The sequence below is a fragment of the Crotalus tigris genome, unplaced genomic scaffold, assembly GCF_016545835.1.
Source record: "Crotalus tigris isolate CLP2741 ecotype Arizona unplaced genomic scaffold, ASM1654583v1 scf7180000018777.2418813, whole genome shotgun sequence".
Taxonomy (NCBI): domain Eukaryota; kingdom Metazoa; phylum Chordata; class Lepidosauria; order Squamata; family Viperidae; genus Crotalus; species Crotalus tigris.
In genome coordinates, this window is record NW_024097195.1 from 2,108,083 (window position 1) to 2,135,054 (window position 26,972).

A 26,972-nucleotide genomic window follows, 5' to 3' on the forward strand; every position below is an offset into this window, starting at 1 on the left:
ATACTCAAATTTATTTGGCAAGGAAAAAAAGCAAGGATTAAATTAAAATTACTGCAGGATTCGAAGGAAAGGGGGGGACTTGGCCTCCCTGACCTGGAAAAATACTATCAGGCCATAGTACTATTATGGGTGTGGGATTGGATACTTTTGAAGAACAGGAGATTATTATGTCTGGAAGGTCATGATTTACAAATAGGATGGCATGCTATGCTATGGGACCAGAAATATAAGACACACAAATATTTTCGAAGGCATTATATCAGATGAGCTTTAATTGATGTATGGATTAAAACCTGGCAACCAAACTATACTCAAGTCCCCGGCTGGATCTCATCGTTAGAAATGCATGTACATCCAAAGTTTATCCAATTAGGGAAGATTATAACATATAAAAACCCAGGAAAATTCTTCAAGACGAAGGGATAGAACTAGAATGGTGGGCATACCTTCAACTACAGGTGAGATATTGGAAAGATAAAAAAGAGTTAGGCATAAAAATAGAACCAATAGGGCTGGATAAACTATTACTAGGTACTGAGGATAAAATGATTAAAAGGCTATATCATTATTTGTTAGATCAGGCAATGTAAAAGAAACCATGTTAACGTGGAGCAGGGATTTTGATCTCAACTTTGATCTGCATATCTGGCAAGAACTATGGGTACGAAATAGGAAGCTTACTTTGGCCACCTCCTACAAAGAAAACCTCTACAAAATGTTCTACAGATGGCATCTCCCACCCACAAGATTAGCTAAAATGGGTCCAAATATTTCTTCCACGTGCTGGAAATGTAAATTGGCAAGAGGGACATATTACCACATGTGGGAGTGCTCCAAAGCCCGTGACTTTTGGAACAAGGTTAAAAAATGGCTGGAAGAAATGCTAATGATAGAGGTAGAGCTAAAACCAGAACTCTTCCTACTAGGTATAACCACGCAGAAAGGGATACTTTACTTGATGCTACATATTCTCATGGCTGCTAGATTGGCATATGCACAAAACTGGAGGAATAAAGAAATTCCAACAGAAGAAGAGATTTTATATAAAATCCTATCGTGTGCTGATATGGATAGGCTCACAATGGAAATGAAGGACAAGAGAGAGTCAGATTACTTTGAAATCTGGGACAAATTTTATTGGTGTGAATCAAGGAGAACTGTTCGGGTTTTAAGTTAATGTTAAGATAGAGATATATAAAACTGTATGTTAGTATATAGAGAAACAAATTAGAGACTGTATTGTATAGAAAAATATGTATATATAGAGATTACGAATTATATGTATGATGAGGAACAAATTGTTAGGAATATATACACTGGAATGTTACATTATGTCCATCTTTGTTTTAACTGTTTTATAAATAAAAAAACTTTTATTATATATATATATATATATATATATATATATATATATATATATATATTTTCTATATTGTCTTTTTTAGATGTTTTAATTATAGATTACAAAAATATTCTATCTCCAACTGTGTTCACAGATATTTAACTTTTCATTTTAACCCTCAATTACCATACATCTCTTACAGTATATGTCATTTACAGCGAATATTTTAAAAGCTGAGAAGGTGGAAGAGTCACCTCCAGCTTTTAAGGATGAGCTTATTATCTTTTGCTGGTCAGTAAGGGAGACAAAATCCTCAAAGTGAATGCTAATGATCTGTTTTTCAGCTTCACAGAGCCTAGTGAGACTCTCCCAAAATGGCCTTTCTGTGTTATGTTTAGAATGGTGTTTCAGTGAGATTTATTGTATATTTGCAAGACAGTACACTTTGCAATTTACAACATAGTGTATTGGAAACATTTCATTTAGGTATCAGTAGCAAGTCTGACATTTATTGTTTTTTCTTAAGTGGTAACTGTAGATTTCAATAAAACAGATCTGCAAAATTGTAGCCTCTGTTCTGTTCATTCAGACTCTCCAGCAGTAGTTTTTTCATTCTCTAAAAATAGAGTTTTCATAGCAGTGATTTCTTTTCTCATTAATATAAATTTGTTTATTGCAGCAATTGGTTAATACGTCTCACACAGAAAAGATAAGAAAACCAAATATATTATTTTTGGGCCATAGTACACAAACATTGGTAAATTAAAGGGATCATGGAGTGTCTAACCACCTTATTGATAGTTAATAGTAACTAAGTTAATTAAGATCAACAGTAAGCATACATTTCAACTATTAATAATATAGATTTATATACCATCTTTCATATATTATTCCTTTTAGGATATGATCCTAGAAATTTACAGTAGGATGAACAGGAACAGGAATTTATTTTCAGGAATGTACCATCAGGAATTTTCCCCCCTTAATCTGATGAACTCCCACATCAAAGAGTGAATGCGAGTGCATGTAAAGAAATAAGATTTTAATTTTTAGGCTAAGTCCTCCACTCCCCTTGCTAACCCCTCTTGAAATTAGGCATCTAAACCTAATAATAAAAACATTTGTCACATTTGATACTCATTATTTGTCATTATCTCCATGTTTTTGATATATTTTCACAGGGGGACTGAAGACTTGAGTTCTCCTTCATTGTGCACCGAAGCAGATATTTCTTTCTTCTATTCATGTTATAAGTGAGATCTCCCGCAGGATAGCTTTCATTTATTTGAAAATTGCTTAAGAGAAAATAAGAGATGCATGGCCTGCCTAGGTTAGGATTAGAGTAATGATTGTGTCTTTGCTAGCAAGCAGTTTTCAATACACTAGAAACCTGACAGATAAAATAACTTGGAAATCCATTTGTCCATATTACTTTTAGAACCCATATATACTGCCAATGCTATTCAGTAAAAGAACTCCTTCGGGGTTTTTTTGTTGTTGTTGAGAGGTATATAGGGATACAATAGCAATATTGCTTGACACATTTAACCACAATCACGTTGTGTTGTAATATATCATTTTGACTCTGGGGGATAAAGTTAATTAATAGTTCACTTTATAATCCTTGTCTTCAAAATTGGATTAAATTAAAAAAAAACATGGCTAAATTAACCATGGGAAAGCATTTTGTATTCTCCTTGTTAGTTACCTCAACTGTCTTCAAGGTACTTATATAAACAAATAAGACCTCACAAGAATTCTGTACTTTCACAATTCATTGAGCAGAGTTTGTACTTGTAACATACAATAAATTGTTTCTAAGGATTGGGAGTAAGCTCAACCCTTCCATTCTTGCATCCATTCTTGACAAGTTTTTAAGGAATGGAGGGATTAGGGAAAACTGGTCAGTCTTTTAGAGCTTAGTTGGAGTAGATAGCAAATTGATTTAGACCATTGTTCTTCATATCTTTCATACTGCTACAGCAGTACAATGCTTTTTTATGTATTTTTTCCCTCAGTTTTTTCTTCCATGAGTCATTGATTAAAAAAAATGGAATCCTGAGATTTTTATCTTTTGTAGCCCAAGCTAATCCATTGAGTCATCTCTATATATTAGGAATCAATGTTACTCTATTAGCATAAAGTTGTTAAAATTGCAACATGCGTTGGAATGGGTAGGAAGGAATACTTCTTTGGAATTGAAAAGATCCATTATTGTCAGTACTTACGCTGTACCACTGCTGTTTAATAAAATGGGAAAAGTGGATTTTAGTTCTTTTTATTTGTTTTCAAATTAAAATAGCTGGCATTCAGTTCTGTCCCACATACTAACAGAAGTTTTATTTTCTGGAAATGCCAATGCAGAATGATAACTTTTAAATTACAATAAATGATTGTTGCTTGCCCTAGCACAATCTTTTCAGCAGTATTATAAAATACCCCCTTCATTTTATATTTCTTTGTTTTTTATATCATTTGTATCTCTCACAAAAGCATTAATATAGCAAAACAGTCTATGTATTAATACAGAATGAAGAGTCAGGCAAATAATTCAGTTTACTCCTATTAGTAGAAACCACTCAATCTTTTTGTTGGCTCAGAGCTTGTTTTTAGGCACATGTTGCTGAATATATTCTGGGGCCTTAAAATGAAAGATTAGAGATGCACTTCTATGCCTCATAGAAGTAGATGTACAGTAATGCTGTGGACTTGGTATATTTAGACTTCAGCAAGGCATTTTACAAAGTAGACCACAACCTCCTTCTTGGTAAGCTAGAAAAATGTGGTATAGACAGCATCACCACCAGATGGATTTGTAACTGGCTGACAAACTGTACTCAATGAGTAGTCCTTAATGGTACAAAATCTTCATGGAGGGAAATAAGCAGTGGGCTACCACAAGGTTCTGTCTTAGGCCGAGTATTCTTCAATATCTTCATAAATGACTTAGATGAAGAGGTAGAAAGGGAGCTCATCAAATTTGCAGATGACACTGTGCTGGCAGGAATAGCCAACACCCCAGAAGACAGCTCAGGATCCAAAAAGATCTTGATAGATTTGAACAATGGGCTCTATCCAACGAAATTTAATGTGGAGAAAAGCTTTACACCTGGGTAGGAAAAAGCAAAGGTACAAGTATAGATTAGTAAAAACCTGGCTTAAAAACAGTAACTGTGAGAGGTACCTTCGAGTCCTAGTGGACGATTATTTAAACATGAGTCAGCAGTGTGGGGCAGCAGCCAAAAAAGCTAATACAATCCTTGGTTGTATAAATAGAGGCATAGCATCAAAATCACATGAAATATTAGTACCACTTTATAAAGCCTTAGCTTAATAAGACAATATCTGGAATACTGCATCCAGTTTTGGTCACCACAATAAAGATGTTGAGATTTTGGAAAAAGTACAAAGGTTGCAGGATTTGGGTTTGGCTAGTCTAGAGAAAAGAAGGACTAGAGGGGACATGATAGCAGTATTCCAGTATTTGAGAGGCTGCCACAAAGAGGAGGTGGTCAATTTATTTTCCAAAGCATGAGAGGCAAGACAAGAAGCAATGGATGGAGACTAATGAAGGAGAGAAGCAACCTGGAATTAACCAGTGGAACAACTTGTCTTCAGCCGTTATGGGTACTTCATCACTGGAGGTTTTTAAGAAGAGACTGGACAGTCACTTGTCTGAAATGGTATGGGATCTCCTGCTTGAGCAGGGGGCAGGACTAGAAGACCTCCAAGGTCCCTTCCAGCTCTATTCTGATTTGAAAAGTGCTTGATCTGAATTGCTCTTAAGATATTTTTGAAAAATGGATTGTAATACAGTAAGGTTAAGCTGAGGGAAATAAGGAAACATAGATTGTATTGGATAAGCATGGCTTGCTTATGTTTTCTCCAGAGAGCCTTGATCTCTACTAATGAGATTGTCAGGTTCTTTGCTTTTTAGAAGTTCCATTTTCATGCTTATCAGCATATCACAGAGGTGCTACTAGAATGCACAGCAGGGAACATTTTTTTAAATAATATTCTCTTGAAAACTGTCATTTTTCTCATTATTCACATATAGTAGTAACATGTGTTTTATAAATGCACTGTCTCCTTAACCTTTGTTAAATGATATTTGCTTCTCACCTTTTACATTTCTTACAATAAGCTTTATTTAACTATTATTAATCAACCTGCCATTTCTTAGAAATCATGACAAAACAAGTGTCAGTTTTGGTAGAATAAATGTATTTTATGATTACTTATTGTAGTGGGGAACAGGGCATTGTCAACAACTATGAGGTATGTAATTCACATTTTAAGAAGTTTACAGGTAATTCTCAACCTATAAACTACAATTGGGACTAGAGTTGACACTGTAAGTCAGTGTGATCAGAAAGTGAAATGTCATGGAAGTGCAGTGACCTAGGATGGCAATCCTAGCATTCCCCATTGTAGTTGTTAGTCAAGAATCATGGGTTGTTAAATGACTGCCCACCCTAAGCCAAACCATTCTGGGCTTGGTCCCTTCCAGCTCTGAGCCTCAGCAATATAGATTGTTTATGCAGACATGTAGATTCTGTGTGCATGAGAGTGAGAAAACTTCATACTTAAATAATGTAGGCTCCATTTTTTATTGAAAGAGGACAGTCTTCTGCTTGGTGCAAAAAAATCCAAATTAAAACACTCCAATAGATGACTTTCTAGCCTGTCCTTAAAGATACCCACATATCAGTGACCTTATACTTCTCTGAGTCGCATTTCTTTTGATATGCAATTTTAATATCCAGTTTAATATGGAACTGGAATTAATATGCAGTGCAATCTGCTTTCCTGTAACTTAAAAGACAGTTATAAGAATGATATGTAATGGAAATAAAGTATGTTTGAAAATAAACGGAGCACTGAACTGTGTGATTGAACAAGGATTAAACCAAGAATGTGATGAAGTTAGGTAGCATGAATGTATTTATAATACATTCATGCTACCTAACTTGCAAATAGTCTGTATTGTTGATTGACAAACCAAATGATTATATGATGCAGTCACAAGAGTAGCTTTGAAAATAATTTATGAAAAATAAGGTAGTTTTGTTTCACAGAAAAAAACCCTGAGTCAATTATAAGTTTTATATATACCACCCAGGTGTTGCAACACAGAACTCAGGATATCACCACACAGCCCATTACCCAGGTCGTTACAACACAAAAGACTAATGGGCACACAGCCAGCACCTCAACTAAGGATGTTACGAAACAGCTGACCAATCTGCAAACAATAACTCCAACACAGCCAACCAACCCACCTACAGCAACTAAGCCAGCATTCCACACACCCCCACCAATATTTATAGAGAGACGGCAGCTCCGATTACACTTTGCTCGCACAAGCACGAAGCCGAAGACCCCAGCCTGAAGATGACGAGTGGGACCTCATCGAAACGTCGCCAAGATACTCTCAATCTTACATGGGAAAAGACCCGAATACGCCAAGACCTGCATATATATGCTTCGCTTTACTCATAGATATTGCATTTTTTTACAAGACTCTCCACTTGATGACTTGTTGAAGGCCCAGATGATGATTAGCTTTTTTAGCAGTAAAATGTTTTTTTTAAATTATGGTATGTACATCATTTTTTAACATACTGCTATTGCACATTTAATAGACCACTGCATATTGTAAACATATACTGAACAAATTCCCCAAAACAGAGTGATGATAAAAATAAAGAGTACAAGTTGCACATGAATTGGATGTAATAAAAGCAAGGATGTTTTTTTTGCAAGGAGACACGTATTGAATGACGTTGATATAAGCTATACTTAACACGATCTTTTCTGAGAAATACTTCCCGGAGAGGTTGTGTTCTGGTGTTTAGTCTTTTTGTTTCCTTCTTATCTCGAAATGATAGGGCATTCCTGGAAAGCATTCACACAAATCAATAGACATAGAGATAAAGTGCATTAACATACCATTCAAAAGAGACAATAAAAAAGATAGGAAGAAAAAGAAAAACTAGGATACATTACATGCAGCCAACATCCAGATAAGCACATGTTAACACCAGACCAACAATCAAGCATAAAATAATGCCCTAATCTAGGAACTGCCAAGGAATTTACCAAAATTGGCAGGGCAAACTGAAGACATTTGCACTGGTGATGTAACCTGTCTGGGTAATGAAATGTCTGCAAGCAAATGAAATGTCTGCAAGACAGCACTAAGGATTCCACAGTTCAACCCTGAACTACATATATTGTATTCTCTTCTTTTAGATGATCTTTTCCTTTACATAATCCACACTTTAATTCACTTCTTTATGTCTCTCACTGTGTTTTTTAAATATCAGAATTGTGACAATTTTGTCTGGAATATTTTCTCTGCACTTTTTAGCTAGGAAAAATGGATCTCAGAGAATATTCCGTTTTTTTTTTTTTTACTTTTGTGTGGTTCTTTTACTTAGCCCACAGTCTGGAGAGTTTTTAATTTTTCAGCCGCCTCCACTGTGGACAGGTGTGGTTAAAAAACTATTAAGAAGCCAGTGAAGTTTATTACTGAATCATTTATTAAACAGCTGCTGCAGCAGTGGAAGATGCTAGCATACAGTATGTAGATTTCAGGCAGTTTGTGCATGATCTGGCTTATGTTCATGACTGTAAACTGCAAAGGAAGACATATGGCAAAGGAGAGAGAGAGAGAGAGCAAGTGCACAATGAAAACAGGGCCATTAACCAGAATCTAATGTATCTAATTCTTCAGATTCAAGGTGTTGCCATAAAGAAATCTGAAAGAGAATCCAGAGTTGCAAAAACTGTGTTGAAGTACAGAGAGTCATAGCCATGACTAACAAGTCAAGCAGCTTATCATTAGCCCGTAGTTGCTGATAACACAAGACTTTCTGACACAAGCTTAAATACTGCAATAGGGATTTTTTTTGTCTGATTCTAGGAATTGTTAATTTCCTAAAACCCAGCAGATCTGTCCCAGTTTTTACTGCACTTTATCTCTTGCACTCTAAGTATTTCCTAAACTTTGGGGAAGAAGGGCTGATCTTAATACCTTTATCTTTGACAGCATTCCCAAAGATGCTTTTTCACGAGGCAACTGGACTTTTTTGTTTTTTCTTTGAAGACATTTTGCTTCTCATCCAAGAAGCTTCTTCAGCTCATTTGGCAGCATTGTTTGGCTTAGCCTCAGCTTGTGAGCTATGTTTCAGCTGAATCTCCTGAGACTTCTTCCAATGCTTCCTCTCCTATTCCTCACCTGAGAATTCATCAGATGTGGGCACCACAGTGTCTTAGTTGCATATATGTATGTTTTCACAGCTACTTTCACCTCTGTTAGGTAAGATTCTTCTATTTGGATAAAGCATCTCTCACAGGGGAAGAATTTTGGCTGATGAAAAGTCTTAGTAGATGATCCTTTCTTCAGAATTTTTTCACAAAAAAATCCATTTTATGTGAATTTCATAATTTGCTAGGGATTATATATTAATATAGAAACTTCTTAGATTATTTTTATATCATGCACTTTTTTAATGAATGCCCATTAAAGGCACTTTGCATTGAGCTTCAACAAAAGTAAGTGTCTTTTAGGAATCAGAGGCTAAATTGAGAGTGCTTAGGCTAATAGAGCCACAGGAAGTTTGTCATCTTAAAAGTAATACTTGTGTTATTGCTATTAATTAGTAACTATTACTAATAAATAGTAATGTTCTAAGTAAGGCAATGTGCTGTGCAGATTGAGGAAAACTATTATTTTTAGTGAATCCTAATCTACATATATTGTTGTCAATGGATATCTAGGCAAGCTAGCAATTGTTGTAATAGGTAATCTTGGTGGGGCGCTACTTTCCCTTGAAGGAATAGGTTTGTGACTTAGGGGTTTTCTGGACTTGCACTATTGCTGAAACAGATCAAATCAACATAAATAAAGTATTGCAAATTAGACAAACCCTGCTTTGCCACTGCAGCTTTTATAAATCAGGACCATGGATAGTTCCCAGTAAGTACCGATACTGCTAACTGACCTAAAGTAGGAAGTCTTAGAGAATAGAATGAAAATAGTTAATGCACGAGGATCAAACTTTGGAATAGATATCCATGGAGGAGCTGTAAAAATACTTGCTGTGACTGTGAAGTCTCCTGCTTTTTTGTTGCCTGGAGTAGAAGAAACTGTAAAATTACTTCTAAGAGGACAAACTTCTTGTAGCTCTATTGGCCTAAGCCAGGGGTCTTCAAACTTGGCCCTTTTATGACTTGTGGACTTCAACTGGGAGTTGAAGTCCACAAGTCATAAAAGGGCCAAGTTTGAAGACCTCTGGCTTAAGCACTCTCAATTTAGTCTCTGATTCCTAAAAGACACTTATTTTTGTTGAAGCTCAATGCAAAGTGCCTTTAATGGGCATTCATTAACAAAGTGCATGATATAAAAATAATCTGTTTCTATATTAATATATGATCCCTAGCAAATTATGAAATTCACATAAAATGGATTTTTTAGTGAAAAAAAAAATCCCCGTCTGAAATTGGAGAAAAAAATCATATACTCTGGCAAGGTGGTATAAAGGGGCTGTTATAGGTTCCCCCACATATAGATAGCATTCTAATCATCTGAATCTGAATGCTCCTTAAATTATATTGAGCTGATTATGGGAATATTAGGTTCCAAAATGAATGTACAAACTTATGAAAGGTGTGGGGTTTTTTAAAATATTACTCATGAAAAGACAGATAAGCTTTTTTTTTTAAAAAAAAAAAAACCTTCCCACAGTTGTGGAAAGTCTTCAATTTTGGGCAAAGAGTTTTGAAGCTGTAAGAGGTGTTGTGGAAAAAAGAAATAAGTAGATCAATAAGTGCCATTTCCATTCTTTCAGCATTTGAATCAAGGCTATATGATTTATTTCAAAATATATTCCTTTTGATTTAGCAATTTCAATTATATGTTTTTCCTAGTGCCCAGTTGCATTGTTGAAATCCTCTGTGTTATCATAAAAAATAAGCTAACAAAAGAGTACCCATAATATAAATACTATCCAGATTTTTTGAAAAATAGATAGACAATAGAAATACAGAGTAGTCTAGAGCTGAAGCTGGTGATATCGGAGGAATAGGAGTTATATATGCAAACTGGTTAGGAAAGTTTTTAGGTTGTAATGAATGCATATTTCCAAGCTTAGACCTATTTAGATAATATGGCTATAAACAGCATTCGTTATTTACAACAATGGGTCTGACAATAAAAAGTCATTTTTCTATTAATTTCACTTTTTCTTTTTTAGCCTTTTTGTTAATGTCTGTTTAATTTAGTGTTATTATGTTGGTCTTTATTGAATGCTCTTTCGGAAAATGCACTAGTATCATGCAAGATCTATAATAAACGGAATAGAAGCATAAACCTGTATGGCATTTATTTTCAGGGCCAAGACCTTGGTGAAATTGAGGATGAAGCACAATGATTTTTAAAAGGAGTTTGGATGATCTCATTATTTATAAGTTACAAAGCCAATTTACTAAAATATTCTTCATGTTGCATCCCTCTGTATTTTGATAGACATTTATTAAGACATTCTCAAGGAAATTTTAAAGTACTGTGATAGAGAATATCTTGAAATGAACTAGCCAAAAGAACGAGAATTCTAGTTTTTTCCCCCTATTAAGTGCTCTGAAAATCGATCAGACTGGACAGTTGAAGACCTATCTATTATATTTTAAAACATTAAAATAACAATTGATATCTTACATACTGTATCTAAATCAGTTACACCCATGATTTTTCTGATGGGCAGTTGACATATTTCTGAATAATGATTTAGACTATAAAGTCTAAAATAAAATCAGTGCTTATATTTGAAGATTCTTGCCAGCAAGAATTAGAGAAGCAGCCTACTAATGATGCCTTTGGGAAAGGACATCAGCAGTGCTGACCGGAGCTCTTAAGTTCTGCTATAAGCTCAAATTCAATGTCTTTATCATCTTAAGGAGAACAATTCCACTTTGATCATACATAATTAAGATGTTGCCTACGCAAAAGACAAAGCAACCCAAAGCCGTATGTTGTCTGCACTTACCATTAGATACAGGCTGCTTGCTACTTTATGAGCAAGAAAGGGAGGGGCTTACGCCATAACAACAGTACATCTAGAATCCACAAAATTAGGAAACAGGTGTGGCTGTGTCAGATACCTTGTTAGGGATAGGAGGAGCCTTGGTGGCACAGCGATTACAATGCAGAATTGCAGGTTAACTCTGCCCACAGCCAGGAGGTCAATCCTGACTGGCTCAAGATTGACTCAGGCTTCCAACCTTCTGAGGTCAGTAAAATGAGGACCCAGATTGTTGGGACAATATGCTGACATTGTAAACCACTCAGAAATTGCTGTAAAGCACTGGGGAGCCGTATATAAGTCTGAGTGCTTTTGCTATTGCCATTGCTAGTGGAGAAGGGAAGTATTACTCCTTGGGATGATTGGTAGCAATGTGCTTAAAAGGGTGTGAGATGAGGACGGAGAGAAGGAAGCAGCTTGTACAGTATTTAGTCCAGTTGAATATGAGAACAGGGCATTCCTTTCTTCCAGCATTTGAATTCAGTTAAAAAATGATCTGTGGATAAAGAAGAGTCAGAGTAGGTAAGGTAGAAGCTGAAGAGGTCTGAGGAGCAGAAGTTGTGCATATAGGACTTTTTCAGTACCTCATGAATGTATTGATTTGGATTGGACTGGTAAATGTATTTTCAGCAGGGCAACTGTCCATCCCTTTACATGTAATCTTGAGTTACATGAGTGACTGGATATATCATCCTTTATTTTTAGAGGTTAGCACATTCTGCCAATGATAGCAAAATTACAGCTTCAAAGGTAGCCTTTCCCCTCTGTAGTATATCTGAGCTGCTTCTAATTCTTCAGTTCTTTCTTTGTTGGCATTCTCATGCATATAAAGGTGGGACACTGTGAAGCTTTGAACCAAATAACTATTTCAGAAAAGGAGAGCCATTGCTTTTTTCTTTGTATTTTGAAATGGATTTCATTTTTTAAATGTATTGAATTAATTTAAATTGTAGGTGAATCAAATATCAATTAAAGTGAAAGTTAGTTGACTTTTCCATTCTGGGAAATGTAAAAACTAGTTAGCATATCCACAGAGGAGTTGATCACATTTTGTCTAGCTTTTACTCTATTCCCTTTTTGTCTGCTATCTTTTCTTAAGTCCCTTATCTTCAGATATGTTGAAATTAGGCCAAGCAGACTGACAACTCTGGGAATTGAAGCTTATACAGTAGAATTTGGGGAAGTTTCATTTCCAAAAGCAGTTAATTATACAGTTCCATTCCCTCCCCCAATTGCTGTCATATAAATAACTTTAATAGCATTGGAAACAGAGGATTAATGTACTGGCAACTTGAAATGCTCTGGTATTTCCCTTTGTTATGAAAGGTTGATGGCCTTCTAATTATTAATCTGTTATCTTGTCTTCCCTGCCAGCTTTGTTAAATGAGTCCCTTGCCTTCACTGACAGAGTTGCTTAGGCAGAGACAGTAGATTTCCAGATGCATGAGATGCCGTCATAGAAAATAAAACTATAATTCCAGTTATTAATCTATATATTTCTTGCATGTGAAGGGCATGATCCAGCATATTTATGTTTTAGGGAGAAAAGTAAAGGAGTTGATTTTGTAATTTAAGGATTCTAACTTTAAAGAGTTTTACTTTAGCTGGGAAGGACTCACTGGAGAAGAGCCTAATGCTGGGAATATTGAGGGCAAGAGAAGAAGGGGACGACAGAGAATGAGGTGGCTGGATGGAGTCACTGAAGCAGTAGGTGTGAACTTAAATGGACTCCAGAAGATGGTAGAGGACAGGAAGGCCTGGAGGAATGTTGTCCATGGGGTAGCGATGGGTCGGATATGACTTTGCAACTAACAACAGCAACAACTTTAGCTGGATTGTGTCAATGTTTTGTGATAGAGTAATTGTAAGTAGAGAAATCAAAATGGAGTGTTCTTTATATCTCTGGATAACTTTTATCCATTTTCCTGTTTGGGTTTTGAAGTTGTTCCAACAACTTCCCACATTACTTTTGATTGCTGAGATATAATCAGAGTACTAAAGTGTAAACATTCCCTCCTTCGCAGTGCTGGCAGGAATCTACTCTGCCTTATCTGCATATGGAAAATTTTTCTGGATTGATATTCATATTTATGTTAACAGCTTCTTATTTTATTTATTAAAGCCAGCTAATATGCCTAGATCCTTCAGTTTTCCGTTAAATATTTCCATTCCTTTTAAGGGATCTTCCAAGATTTATCAGCAAACTCTTTTAATTTATAAGTTCCTCTTTTAATTTTCACTCCAGAAATTCTCTCATCTCTTCTTATATCTCTATTGAATACTTCCAAAACTAAAATAAATAGCAATGGTGATAAGGGGCATCTTTGTTTAGCGTCATTCGGTATAAGGTTTTGTTTATTCACCATTCACAATTATTGGAACCTTTGGTGAATTTTACACATTGATAAAATTCTCAAAAGTCCATATCTTTCAAAAATTTAAACAAGAAAGTCCTGTTTAATTGTTAAAGGCCTTTTCTGCATCAAGAAAAGTCAGTGCTGCTTGCTTTTCATTATGTTGCTCCAAGTATCCCAAAATATCCAATAAATTTCTAATATTGTCCTTCAGCTGTCTTTTGCATAAAAACTCACAGTTTTTCATGAATAGTCTTGTAAAATTTTCCTCATTTTCTTAGCTAAAATCATTGTAAATAATTTATAATTATTATTCAGTAATGATATTGGGTGGTATTTTTTTTTTTTGAATTTCTTTAGATCAAGGGTGTTAAACTGCCCGGCCGTGGGCGGGATGCATCATAGCGAAACCGCGCCCACCCCATTGCTGGCAATGGCAAAAAAGTTGCAATACATTGCAACACGTCACGTGACTGTGTGAGTTTGATACCCCTGCTTTAGATATTAATACAATATTGGCCTCTATCCAACTGTCCAGTATCTTTCCAATCTGTAAAATAGAGTCATCATGTGTTGTAGAAATTGTAGTAGTTCATCTTCAAAAGGATTATAGTAAGACCATCTGGTCCAGGCACTTACCCTATTTTGTTCTTTTTTACAAACTTCTCTTGTTATTCATTAATTGTTTCTGTTTTTTTTTTTTTGTGATCTTTGGTGAATTTTGTTTCTTCAAATATTCATCAGTCTTTGCCAGGAAAATGTTTTCTCATTTGTATAATTTAGATTAATGTTGAGGAAATATTTTTGCATCTTTAAATTATAACTATTATGGTATTCCCATCTTGCATTTTTAATATTATTTTTTTCTATTCTTCTTTTCTCAATTTATATGCCAATCATTTTGCTGGTTTATTTGCAATTATTTTTCTTTTGCATAATTTATTTTTACCTCTATTTCACTTCTCCTTTCTGTTAACAAGGACAATTGATGTTATAAAAATTTAATTTGTTAATATCAAACAGCAATCAGCAGGTCATTGGCTCCTTTCTCTCTTTTTTGTCACTATTGTTAGTGTTTAACTAAGTGTTTGTGTTTAACTTTTGGTTTATGAAAATACCTGAAACAATTAATTCAACCTTCTTTTTATGTGTAGCTGCTGACTTTAGCCTGGCTTATGGATTAGCAAACAATAAAACTCACAAAAAAGATATAAATAATAAATGTATTTATTTAAAATAGTTTTGGGATTGCTTTTGTGAAGGGAGGAATCCTCCAATTATTATTTGATAGGATTGGTAACTCCCAATACCAACAGTAAATACAAAATAAATAAATGTTATTGATGTTGATAAAGTAAACAGTCTACCTAAAAAAAAGTCCTAAAATCAAAGTCATCAATAATCCCTTAAGAAATAATCCATAAGAAAGGAAAATAAGCCTTTCTTCTATGGTTTTTGCTTGCTGTTTGGTCTTAGAATGAATGTTAGTTTATAATAAATTCCAGTGTAATGAGGCCACTGCAGCAAAGGCCATTCCCCCCCCCCCACATATTAGACTGAATACTCTCCAAAGAGCTTTTGTTTGAGAGTTCCCACCCTCAAAATTTCCACCCCATGAATATGAAGGCAAAAGTAGAGCAGTCTGAGACACCAAAATAGTGTTTTTTGATTAAACGGAAAAAGACGTCAGAAATCATTCCTGAAAAATTGTTGTGAGAAATATCTCAAAACTGAAATGCCAGCATAGAATAACTTTTCCTGTAACTATCTTGGCATAATAATTGTTTGTGATAGTAGAGTTTGGGGGAATTCAGTTCCATTCCCAGATAACAATTATAGCATTAGAAAGGCAATTGCTATCTTCTTACTCCAATGTTATTTTCATGTTTTCCATTTGTAGTTTTTTGAGAATGTCTTCTTATGCATTATCTAACTGGTCAGTGTCTGTTGGTTAATATAGAATAATTAAAGCCATGACTGCACTGTAGGAATTTAATTTGGGTTGTGGTTCTTGATTATATGAGGGAATGATGGTATCCATGCTGCATCTCATTATTACTTCCTAGTTAACTATCTGGCTTTGTTTTGTTTTTTATAAACTTTTATTGAAAGTTTTACAAACAACATAAAAACTAACGCAAACAAATAAAAAGAAGAAGCAGAAATGAGAGAAAAGAAAAATGAAAGAAGACGCTCCCAATTTCCTTTGCAGCAAAGTTATTTCTTATTCTATGATTATAAAAGAAAGTTCACTCTTTTCTGTTATCCAGCTTTTTTCTCTAATCATCGAAACTAAAAAATCGCAAGTACATTTTCCCCATTTTATACAAAAAACCTATAAGAGGTTTTTGGTTAATCATAAATATAGATATTTTTTATCTAAGCAAAGAAATTAATTTAGTATCTCTGTAAGTTCCATTATCTTTGCCAATCTAGTTAGCTTTCTTTTGAACTATCTGTTGAACAAGAAAGATGGTTTATATTAACTCAGTTATCTATTGAAATGTCTACTTTCCATGCAAAGTTTTGATTATATTGGCAACATTTTGTATTATTTTCTATTCTGTATTCCCCCCCCCCCTTATTTCTGTATTTCAATTTTTAAAAAAACTTTCCTGGACTGTTTCAGTGTTTTGTAATTGGGCTATGGCGCTTTTCTGCTATATCCCCTTTTATTTTCCATGAAATACTATGGTATATGTAGTATACAGCTTTGATGATGTAAAATAATTCCCTGAGATAAGATGGTAGTTGTACTGGATGATATTTAATAGAAAATCAACGCTACATACAAATATATATTCAGATATATTTTACAGTTTTTAAATATTTCTGAAATTCTGAATTAATAGCATATCAACTATATTATAATTATATTTGATGATTTTTATATTAAAATGGATTTCTGCAAGTATGAATATAATTTTGTGTAGCCATTTCTTATATACAGTAAAGTATAATTACTTTTTGTAATTGAAAATGACTGCTTAGTTTTGCAATTTTGTGTTCATGTTTGAGTATGTATATATGTATGTGCCCTTACATTTATATCTACATATACAGAGAATTATTGGGACATTTTAACCTTTATTGTCCTTTCTCTCACTTTGTTTCCTATATTTTCTTGCTTTCTTTTCCTGCATGTAATTATATACATAATTACTGCTGGTAAGATAACACCTACAGCTGCTCTGTGAAGGAACCTAGCCAAGGCTGACAATATTCATATGCAGCATTGATTTCCAAGTCACCAATACATACTTGTCAGCGTTTCTTTCATTTGTTTGGCTTCTGACTCCAGCTTTCTTAATATGTTGGCATATTGTAGCTGATAACAACATTGGGAATTTTATCGTGCAGCTTGGTCAAGTCTTTGTAGTTTATGTAACTGATAACAGGGTTGGCAGTCATAGGCCTTTTAGGCATGTTAACTGAACTTATATTCACCTGTAATTTATCCTCGCTATCATATATTTTATTATTTTTTGTACATTTACCAGTGTCAGTGAAACTTTATTGTTATTATTTATCTCATGAGTATTCTCTACTCTGTGAGGAGAATCTTTCTGCAGATATACTTTGAGCCTCTTGTTTCCAGGTGCATGTGTTCTGTTTGGTAGGTTTTCATTACAAATGTATTATCTTTCAGGTGCTGAGGAACAACGGATACATGTTGCTCCCTCTTCAGAACCTTTTACCAACTGGAGAGCTGTATTGTCACCAACATGGCCTTCTAAAGAACTTGAGTCTTCCTCAGTGGGTGACATTTCAATGAGGCAAGCCTTGGAGAATGCTAATTTGCTTCAGATAATAAAAAGTACATTAGCAGGGACTCGGACCAGAACTATGGACCAAACTAGGTTTTTACCAACTCTCTATCAAGGCAGTGGCAACAGTGCATCGCAGGAACCTTCAACTGAATCACCAACGAAGTCTCAGGAAGCTGATGAAATGACTATTGTATCAGGTTTGCCTCAAATTAGTGTGCTCCCCACATTGTCTACATCATCATCAGTGACACATCCAGCTTCTATTTTGTCATCTCAGATAATTCCATGTACAACATCTTCCATTTCAAGTGAAATCACATCAAGACCTGACATACTTCCAAACTTTCCATTATCATCCCCTTTGTCTTTGATAAAGGATACACCTCATGTCATTGTTGTTTCCAAGTCATCTGTGTCATCTACCAAAATGCCCTCGTCCATAAATGTAAAACATTTACTCAGCACGAACACAGCTAAACCTAACTTGAATAAAAAATCAGATAATTCACTAAGCACAACAAAGTATGTGTTACCTAGAATGGTTGGCAATGAATCTTTGGTTGCTATCTCCTCTAGTTACAATTTTGAATTAATTAATAAGCATCTCATAGAAACAGCCAATATATATATATATCCAAGGGATAGGAAATGGCATTCATTTGCTTTCCGTGTATTAATACCCGGTCAGGATTTTGATGTACTACCTAATCAGAGATCTGCACTGAGTTTTAGAAACAATAAAGCATCTTCTACCCCACCACTCACAAGTAAACCAATGGACATCACAACATCTCTGAAAAAAAGAAGCATGTTTGTAACCACATCATACCCAGTTCTTAAAAGCAGGAAAACAATCCCATGGATTTCTGCATCAGTTACTCATACCTCAGGTGCTCTGTCTTCATTATTGGAAACCATTACTGCTGTGTCCTCTATGATAATGTCAAAATCTACAGAAGAGAGAGCGTTAACATCTACTGAAAGTCAAAGACTTTCTCATTTAACTAATATATCTTCCTCAACAGTGCCAACTTTAGTTATTTCAGAAGCAATAAAAAAAGATAATGCAATAGAGCAAATAACATGGGCAACTGTTCCTGCCTCCTATTCAACACATGAGGTTTCTTCCTTAATTATGACGACAAATTGGCCATCTTACATAGCCTCTCATTCTACTGTTTCAACATCAAATCCTAACATTGTTTTAGAGACTAACTTAACAAATTCTCATGTCACAAAATCAACCTGGGTTTTTAAAAAAGATACTCCTGATAGAAATTATGAAGCTACTACATGGTCTCCTAATTTTTCTGTGAAGAAATTATTGCAACAGCAGTCTTTCACAAAGGATTCTACAGTGTTCCCAGTTCTTGGTATAAATAATATCCCTCCCTACTGGTTTTTGGAGATACCGTCCATACGATTTGCTGTAACAATTTCTGCCAGCAAACAAACACCTTCACAAAAAATGCTTCAGAATATTTTTTCACAAGAAAGAACAACCTTTACCACTTTTCCAGTTTCTTTGCCGACTTCGTTTAGACACCTTTTGAAATCTCACTCTATTGCCACATCTATGCCTCCACTTAATGATTCTATGAAGCGAAAGCCAATAGAATCTAAAAAACAAAACCCAAATCTTAGTTTAACAAAACAAGAGAAAAATTCAATAGTATTCACAACTTTAGGCTCACATTCAAAACATTTATCACAACCTTTTTTAAATAATTCTGCTGATGAACATTCACCTATGGCTGACACAGCTTACAAAACTGCTATGATAACTTCAGACAGATATGATTTGGTCTCAGTTACTTCATCAGACGAACATTTGAGAACCCCAGCAACAGTTTCCATGGGCCTTACTAATGCCACTTCAGAAAGCAACTTAGATACGTTAAATAAAGCTTTAGTTCCTCACTGGGACAGTAGAGATTGGCAGTCCACTACTGATGCAAAGAAGGCAGCCCAGATATTTCTAACTACAAAAGATATTGCAAGCCACACAACTTTAGAAAGAGCGTATTCAAAGATTCCTGTCTTAAAACAATCAACAAGTTATGTAAAGAACAAACCTTCAGTAGCATCCATTAATATAACTGCAACATCTGCTCGACAAGTTTCAATTTTACCTTTCACTAAAATGAAGTCTAAGGGTTTCTCAGAATTTAACATATCGTTATCTTCCATAGAAACATCATATTCACCCTTTTTTCAAAACCAAAGTACCTTGTCACAGATCACAGAAATGCCATTATTACAATCAGAACGAAACATATATACATCTCAAAGTTTTCTGGAAAATTTCACAGTTGGGAATACTAATTTCACTTCAGATTATCAAAAGCAGCCGTATTCTATATCTAAAGATTTCACAGCTACTAACACTCAAACATCTAATCTGGATACATTTTCTACAACTTTGTCAACACATTTTCATTCACGGCTGTTTGTTTCTACTGACAAATTGCACCAGACACCCAAACCTCAGACAACTAACTCTGAAAAGCTGTTTGCCTCCACAAACATGTTTTATACTTCACTTCCATTTTCATTGGCTTCTCAGTTCATTGCTAAATTAACTGTTCTAGTAAATAATAAAAATAGTACAATTAGTAATAAAAAAGCTCCTCCTAAATCAGTTGTAAGTTCAGTGCCAACGTTAAATGTCACTGAAGAATATTTAATCGTAAGAAAAACAACAGACTTTGCAAACAACTTTAACTCAGAAACACATAATCAATTGAGCAAACCGTCTACAGCATTAACTACTAGAATGTTGCACACGAATAATAAAAATAATACCCAAGGTACAGTTAAAATACCTAATGAGATCACTACAATCACTCCATTGCAAACACATACCACTTTTGCAGCTATCATAACTTCTATCCATGCATCACAAACGCAGCTAACTTCTTTGTTGCCAACAACCAACTTTACTCATTCTGTCATTACAGTGTTACCGTCTGTGTCTCCTGGTGTATTATCATCTCTAACAACTTCAGAAGCAACACCAGTTACAGGAAAATCAGCTCCAACATCACCAATGCTGACTTCATCCTTGTTCTCACTGAGCACTGACAATTCACCATCTGTGATGGCATTAAGCACGTTAAAATCAACATTAGCAAAAAATAACACTGTCACAAAAATGGCACCAACTTTAAGCCCAATAGTAGTACATGCAAATATTCCAGTTGTATCAAGGGATGATTCTGTATTACCTGAATATATCACTAGTTCATCCCCAATTCAGAAATATAATAGAGTTTCAGTGCCCACAACACATGCACCAAGACAAACTGAAACTTTATTTGACACCAAGAAATCCACAAGCCCAGACATCACTAAAACATCAACTGCATACCCATTAACAATGACAGCAGCTTTGACATCTATTACAGCATCAGCGAAGACAGCTAGACTTCTCCCTACATCTGCTGAAAATGCCGCTGTTGCTGCTACTGCATCAGTGTCAACTGCAGCTTTTGTTAATGTGACAACAGTTCTCCCTCTGGAATGCCAGCTGTCCAGAAACCTGCTGGTTAAGACAGGTATGAATATGTGTACATTTGGATGTTAGATATTGTTTTTGATTATGAAAGTGTAATAATTAATTTCAGGGGCTTTTTAATTAGCATAGTAAAGTGAAAAGACTAACTAGGTGCATAGACGGTATTTTTAAAATCTTTTTTTACACAGTGCAGCTCAAAGTTCTTGTAGCACAGTTCTAAAACTAGTGGTGCTTCCACTAATGCTGAAAGATCTGCTTAATCTCAAGGCCAAGAGAATCTTGGTATATTTCATGGATGGACCACCATTTGATGGTTAAGGGACACATTTGGAGGCCAAGAACCTCAGGTAGGGTAAGTCCATATTATGCACATAGGAAGGGCTAAGTTTGGGGAGATCTTTTTCTAACAATGCTCTTTACTTTCTCACCTCAAAATAGTGGGAAACTCTTTTAGCAGTTTTGCACTCCACGTGATGCTTCATGTTTCCCAATTGTATCAGATAGAGAGGGAACTGTTCAGCAAAGATTTTATAAACATACATGGGATAATGTGCTGGCTTGTTCATCAAGCTTAAGACCTTTACAGCTGATGCTACAGCCTCATTCCCACCATCAACTTACTTTTAGCTGACATTAGATTTGGAATCATATTGATAAGGATTCAAAGACACAGGTCTTTAATAAGTAAGTTTATTACAAGAATTATAGAAGCAGTTAAATATAGGTTCCAGCAATTGCCAAATACAAAATATAAATCCTATTGTTAATAAATTCAGTATTTGATCTTTCTGGCTCTTTTGTAGTGTAGGTGGCTTGAGACCTCCTTTTTCAAGGAGCAGTTTTCATCTGTCCTCTTTTAAGTTTAGTCTGTTTAGTTCTGATCTTGCCAGAAGTCTTATACTTCCCTAAAATATAAGATGATTAGGAAGATCCTAATTTGAACTGCATGAGAAGCATGCCTTCCCATGATTATGGGCAGGATTTGGGAATTGGGAACATTGTGTTTCTAGATGGGAAATTGTGTCTTTGATTCTAGGCTTCTGTTTGAACATGCTATTACCTCTGTTCCTGTGGATAATCTATGCCTGGAGATAAAGGATGGGACCAGCTAGGGAACATTGATTTCCTGAACCTCCGGATTCCACAAATGGCATTTTCTAAGGTGCTGGCAATATCAAGATCTGCTTAATTCCACTGTATTGTCCTCTTCTTCCTCCAAGGCAGTCTTTCTCAAGCTGGCTCCTGTACTTGTGAGAGTTGGAGAGCTCCAGGATAGGAGAGATTGTTCTGAGGTCACACAATCAGATATTCTATTCATGAGAGCATTTGATGTACATGGATCCAGAACAATTACAAAATTGGGACCATGTATGAAAGCTAGTTTTATTAAAAAGCCAAAATAAGGAGAGAAGACTTTGTCATCAAGAAACAAATTAGGAAAACTTTAGGAGAAACTGCAGATTCTTATAGGCCAGAAATATTTCTGTAAGAAATGTTTATCAATAAGGATTTCTAATTATTTAATTATGATTATGGTGACATTATGCTTTTTGTTGGTTTAAAAGATTAACAATTAATGGTCTTTGATTGTAAATAATAATCTTTATCTGAGTTCAGGTTTTCAGTACTGAATGTAAATTCTCTTGCAGAATTCAGTTTGCTTATGAATTATATGGCCAGGCATTATGGTTTGGAAAAAAATAATAGAGAAAATGAACAAAGGATACTTTTAAATAAATACGCATCTTTACATTCTAGTATTGTTTCTGAATACAAGAAGACTGCTGCTGAGTGGCTCCTTAAAACAAAATGTCACTAAAGGTCTCACCCTGGCATTGCGTCAAGCTTTCAATCAAAATGTCAATGCACAAGTAAGCAAGTTTGGTGTCTGTTTTATAATCAGATTAAGAACACAAGCTAAAGGTTTTTAAAACATATTTTTGAAAATGTATAGAATTGATAGAATTATTGTGCATTACAAATATGAAAACAAACTATTTTCATTTATCAGTTTCTTTTAGAATATATTTCCTTGATTTTAGGCAGAGCAGGGCAGCAGCTTTTATTATTAAGATTGAAAAATCTGGGCAGTTTGCAATGAACAATCTCTGGTTGAAAATGCAGTGTCCGGAATGGAATGTGCAATTCATTCCAGTGGAATGGACTTCTATTATTTTAGATATATTTTTTAGCTAACAATGAACCAGTGGAATGGCTTGCCTTCAGAAGTTGTGATTGCTCCATCACTGGAGGCTTTTAAGAAGAGATTGGACAGTCATTTGTCTGAAATGGTATAAGGTCTCCTGCTTGAACAGGGGGTTGGACTAGAAGACCTCCAACGTCCCTTCTAACTCTATTATTATGTTACTAAGTTAAGGTCAGTTAACTTGTAGGGCAAGCAATTCATCAATCTGAAAAAGGGGAACAGCATACAAAATTTACTTTCAGAATATTTAAGGAGGTGCAATAGAGAGCTATTACTGTTATTAAACTATTCTCTGGTTTGCATGATATTTTGGTTTCTACAACTATAGTATCCCTTCTATTGCTGTTTTTCCTTTATTTAGAAAGAATAATGGTCTGTATAGATTTGCAAAATGCATAGTTAGTATTCCATTCCAATATTCCAGTGTCTTGTAAGGCAAGCTCTTAATTCATATTTGCGTATAGTATAACATAGAACGAAGAAACTTATCATGTGTATTTTGCTATAACAACTTGCATTTTTCCACGACACTGTAACTGGTGTAGAGTTTAGTAATATAGGACTAATGATTAGTAAATTAGTCAACAAAGAGAATAATCCATTTGAAGTACGTCAGGTCACCTAGGGCCAAGTGCTTTTAACTCTATGCTCATTCTTCAATGAGTCTGTTAATCTAACAAAACATTTTTAATTATTCATAATTTTATTGAAAGGGCAATTTTGTCTTGATCACTTCTTTGAGATTAATGTTTTTAGTTCCTTGAACAGAAGAGTCATACAGTTCTCTGAGTGATCTGAATCAAAACTCTTAATTGTGAAGAATATGAAATGCATATTTATCTTTTTTATTTTTCAGATAGAAATTTTGGAACAATCAAACAATGTGACAATTGGTTACTATGTTACTCAGGACAGACTCGTTTTCATACCTACTGTGGTTATTGAAATGCTAATTGCTTATGGTGTTACTAATGCCACTTTAGATATTAGGAAGCACGTGCCAAATCTTCATTCTGTTGCTGTCTTAGCCTTGCCATGGAACCCACTGCCAGCTTATCATTTCCAGTTGAAAACAGGTAAATTTTCTCTAATGTACACCCTCAGAGCTAATAGGGTTATATCTGTTAGTACAGTTACAAATTTCAGTGTTAGAACAGGAAGTAAAATGTTCTTTGTACATCCAGGATTCTTCTCAATTGGAGTGGGAAACTAAACTTGGCCCCAAAGAGATTGTGTTCCAGTAATCAAAATGTATTAGTAGTGGAGATTCCTTCCTTCCCTGTTTAAGGCTTATTCTTCTATCAAATAGTATTTGAGAACAATTGGGTCAATCTGCCCCTTGAAAATTAAGAGACTGGCATTTAATTAGATAAAATTAGCTAATTTAATTGTAACAATGAATTAGCTGATAGAATTTGCTTAATTTTTTAAATTAATAGGTCTGAAGCAACAAAGCACACTTTTATATGTGTTACAACATTTGATTTTTTTTACTCCTTTAACTGTATCAGATTATTTTTCTGTTCTTTAAAAAGGTTTTTAACACTCTTCAAAAAGGTTTGCAGAGTGCTCAACACACACCATTATTAAAAGTGTCTGTTCTGCATTTAACCATCTAAAACATGTCACAGAAAGCAAAAGAGTTAAAGAGGAAGGAGGGGGGAAAATCCAAACAACAGTACTGCTTGTAGCTATCATAATTAGCTGGATTGGAATCAGTTTACTTGAAATAGAAACATAGTGTTTCATACTACTAGCATTACCGAGGTAATGACCAGAATTGAGACTGGAATTGCTATCGCTAAGAAATGTTATAAAGTCTGACATCACATGACCACGTCACATAGCGACAGCAATCCCATACAATGCTATTGTAACCGCAGGACATACATTAAGCAGGGAGAGGCAGGCATCTTAGGTAAGGAGTGTGGGGATGCTGTGGGAAGCGATGCTGTGGGGGGTGGCTGGCACAGGTTGCATGCAAGTTGTGGGAGGCCTGGCATAGGCTGTGCATCAGTCAGGGGGACCAGTAGAGGCTGTGGGCTGGTGGGAAGTACTGCAGATTGAACAAAAAGTGGGAGCAACTTGTGACCTTCTCTGTTGGCTTCCCCATTGACTTTGCTTGTGGAAAGCCAGCAGCCAATAGTGATTATGTGACACAGCTTCCTGTGATTTAGTAATTGTGAGCTGGGCATATGAGTACCTGGACCATGATCATGTGATCATGGCCAGAACTTTGAGGTAACATTCAGCACTGCCATAATTTCAAACAGTGGCTGAACAAATGGTTGTTAAGCAAGATATACTTGTATTGTATATTTAATGCTCTATTTTAATGCCATATTATGAAATCTTGTGTAGTGAATTTGCTTCATTTATTAAAAGTAAGTTTTGAATTCAGTGGGCTTAATCCTGATTAGTGTGAATGTGGAAGTTATGTGGCTGACCTTGTCTGGGCTTGGAGCCTAAGCATAGTTGGGAGAGCTCCATGGAATATCAGGCCAGATAGGGCAGTAAAAATCATCCCAGGAGAAAGAAATGGCCAACCACTTAAGTACTGTTGCAAGAAGACTACCTAATTGTGTTGATGAGGTCATCAGGAGTAAGTTTGACTTGAAGACACCTTGTTCTTCAAGATATGTGTAGAGTTTCAGATTTTAACAAGGCAGATAGAAAATATATATTCACTAAATGCAATGGCTCTTATTCATCTAGAATTACAGTTTGTGGATGAATCAGACAACATAAAGTCATGCAGATTTGTTCAGACAATGGAACAAAGATTGCAGAGGGCCTTTCAAGATGCTGAGAGGAAAGTCTTGAATACCACTAGCAAGTTAAATGTTCAGGTAAAACGTTTTATCTTTATCAAATTATTACTATGTACAACAGGTGAAGATCAGGTCTTATTTTTAACCATATTGGAAGGCCAATATAAATATATTTTACTATTACTATTTATTAAGAGAAAATTCGTGATTCATATGATGACTTAGTTGTAATTTATTATTTATTTTATTATTCTCCATTTATTATCATTATTAATTTATTTAATAGATTTATATCCCCCCCCCTTTTTTTTTTTTTGTACAAGAGCTCAAAGCAGTATCCATAATGCTCTTTCTTCCTGTTTTGGGCTGAGAGACTGTGACCAGCCCAAAGTTACCTAGTGTGATTTCATGATCGAGAGGATTAGAATCTAGGTCTCCCTGTTCTTTGTGTAACATCTTAACCATTGCATATATGTATGGAATCTTACTTCCATGTGTATGTAAACATATAAACAAGGGCAATTATTCTTACAGAATTATATTTTATTTCGGTACATCTCTCACACTTTTCCGTCCAATATGCCACTTTCTTTGGAGCCAAAGGAATACTGTTGATGAATCTCAAGGAATACTATATGTCTGCGCTGACAAATAGAATTTGAGACTTTAAGCTGGACTTTATATTAAAAAAAGATTCAGAAATGCAGAAATTTAGTTATTCTATCTACAATTAATTATCTGCTAAGCAGTAATTGCATAAATGAATGAATGTTGATGATGGATTGGATGCCTGGGTTTTCTTCTTTTTCTTGGGTTTTTTTGTTTATTGTTTCTTTTTATTATTTTTAGCCTCACAGGGTTGTGTTCTGCAAGATGGGTAGCTATATAAATATTTTGAATGAATGAATGAATGCGTTAGCTAGCTGT

At 35.0% G+C, this 26,972-nt stretch overlaps 1 protein-coding gene across 10 annotated transcripts in view; it reads left to right on the forward strand.

Moving 5' to 3' along the window:
- The window catches only part of KIAA1549L (KIAA1549 like), a 166,763-nt gene that overhangs the window by 47,210 nt on the left and 92,581 nt on the right, over window positions 1-26,972 (forward strand). For 5 of the 10 annotated variants that reach the window (XR_005558245.1, XM_039355961.1, XM_039355962.1 and 2 more), the window contains exons 2-5: window positions 17,431-21,108; window positions 22,827-22,939; window positions 24,131-24,350; window positions 25,990-26,123. Coding sequence is in view for 7 of the 10 variants with exons in the window: in XM_039355961.1 (XP_039211895.1) it covers window positions 17,431-21,108; window positions 22,827-22,939; window positions 24,131-24,350; window positions 25,990-26,123 (4,145 nt within the window). In the remaining 3 variants the exon portion in view is untranslated. Of the gene's footprint in view, window positions 1-17,430; window positions 21,109-22,104; window positions 22,231-22,717; window positions 22,940-24,130; window positions 24,351-25,989; window positions 26,124-26,972 lie in introns of those variants that run through there. The other 5 variants (XM_039355965.1, XM_039355966.1, XM_039355967.1 and 2 more) reach the window with 4 other exon arrangements.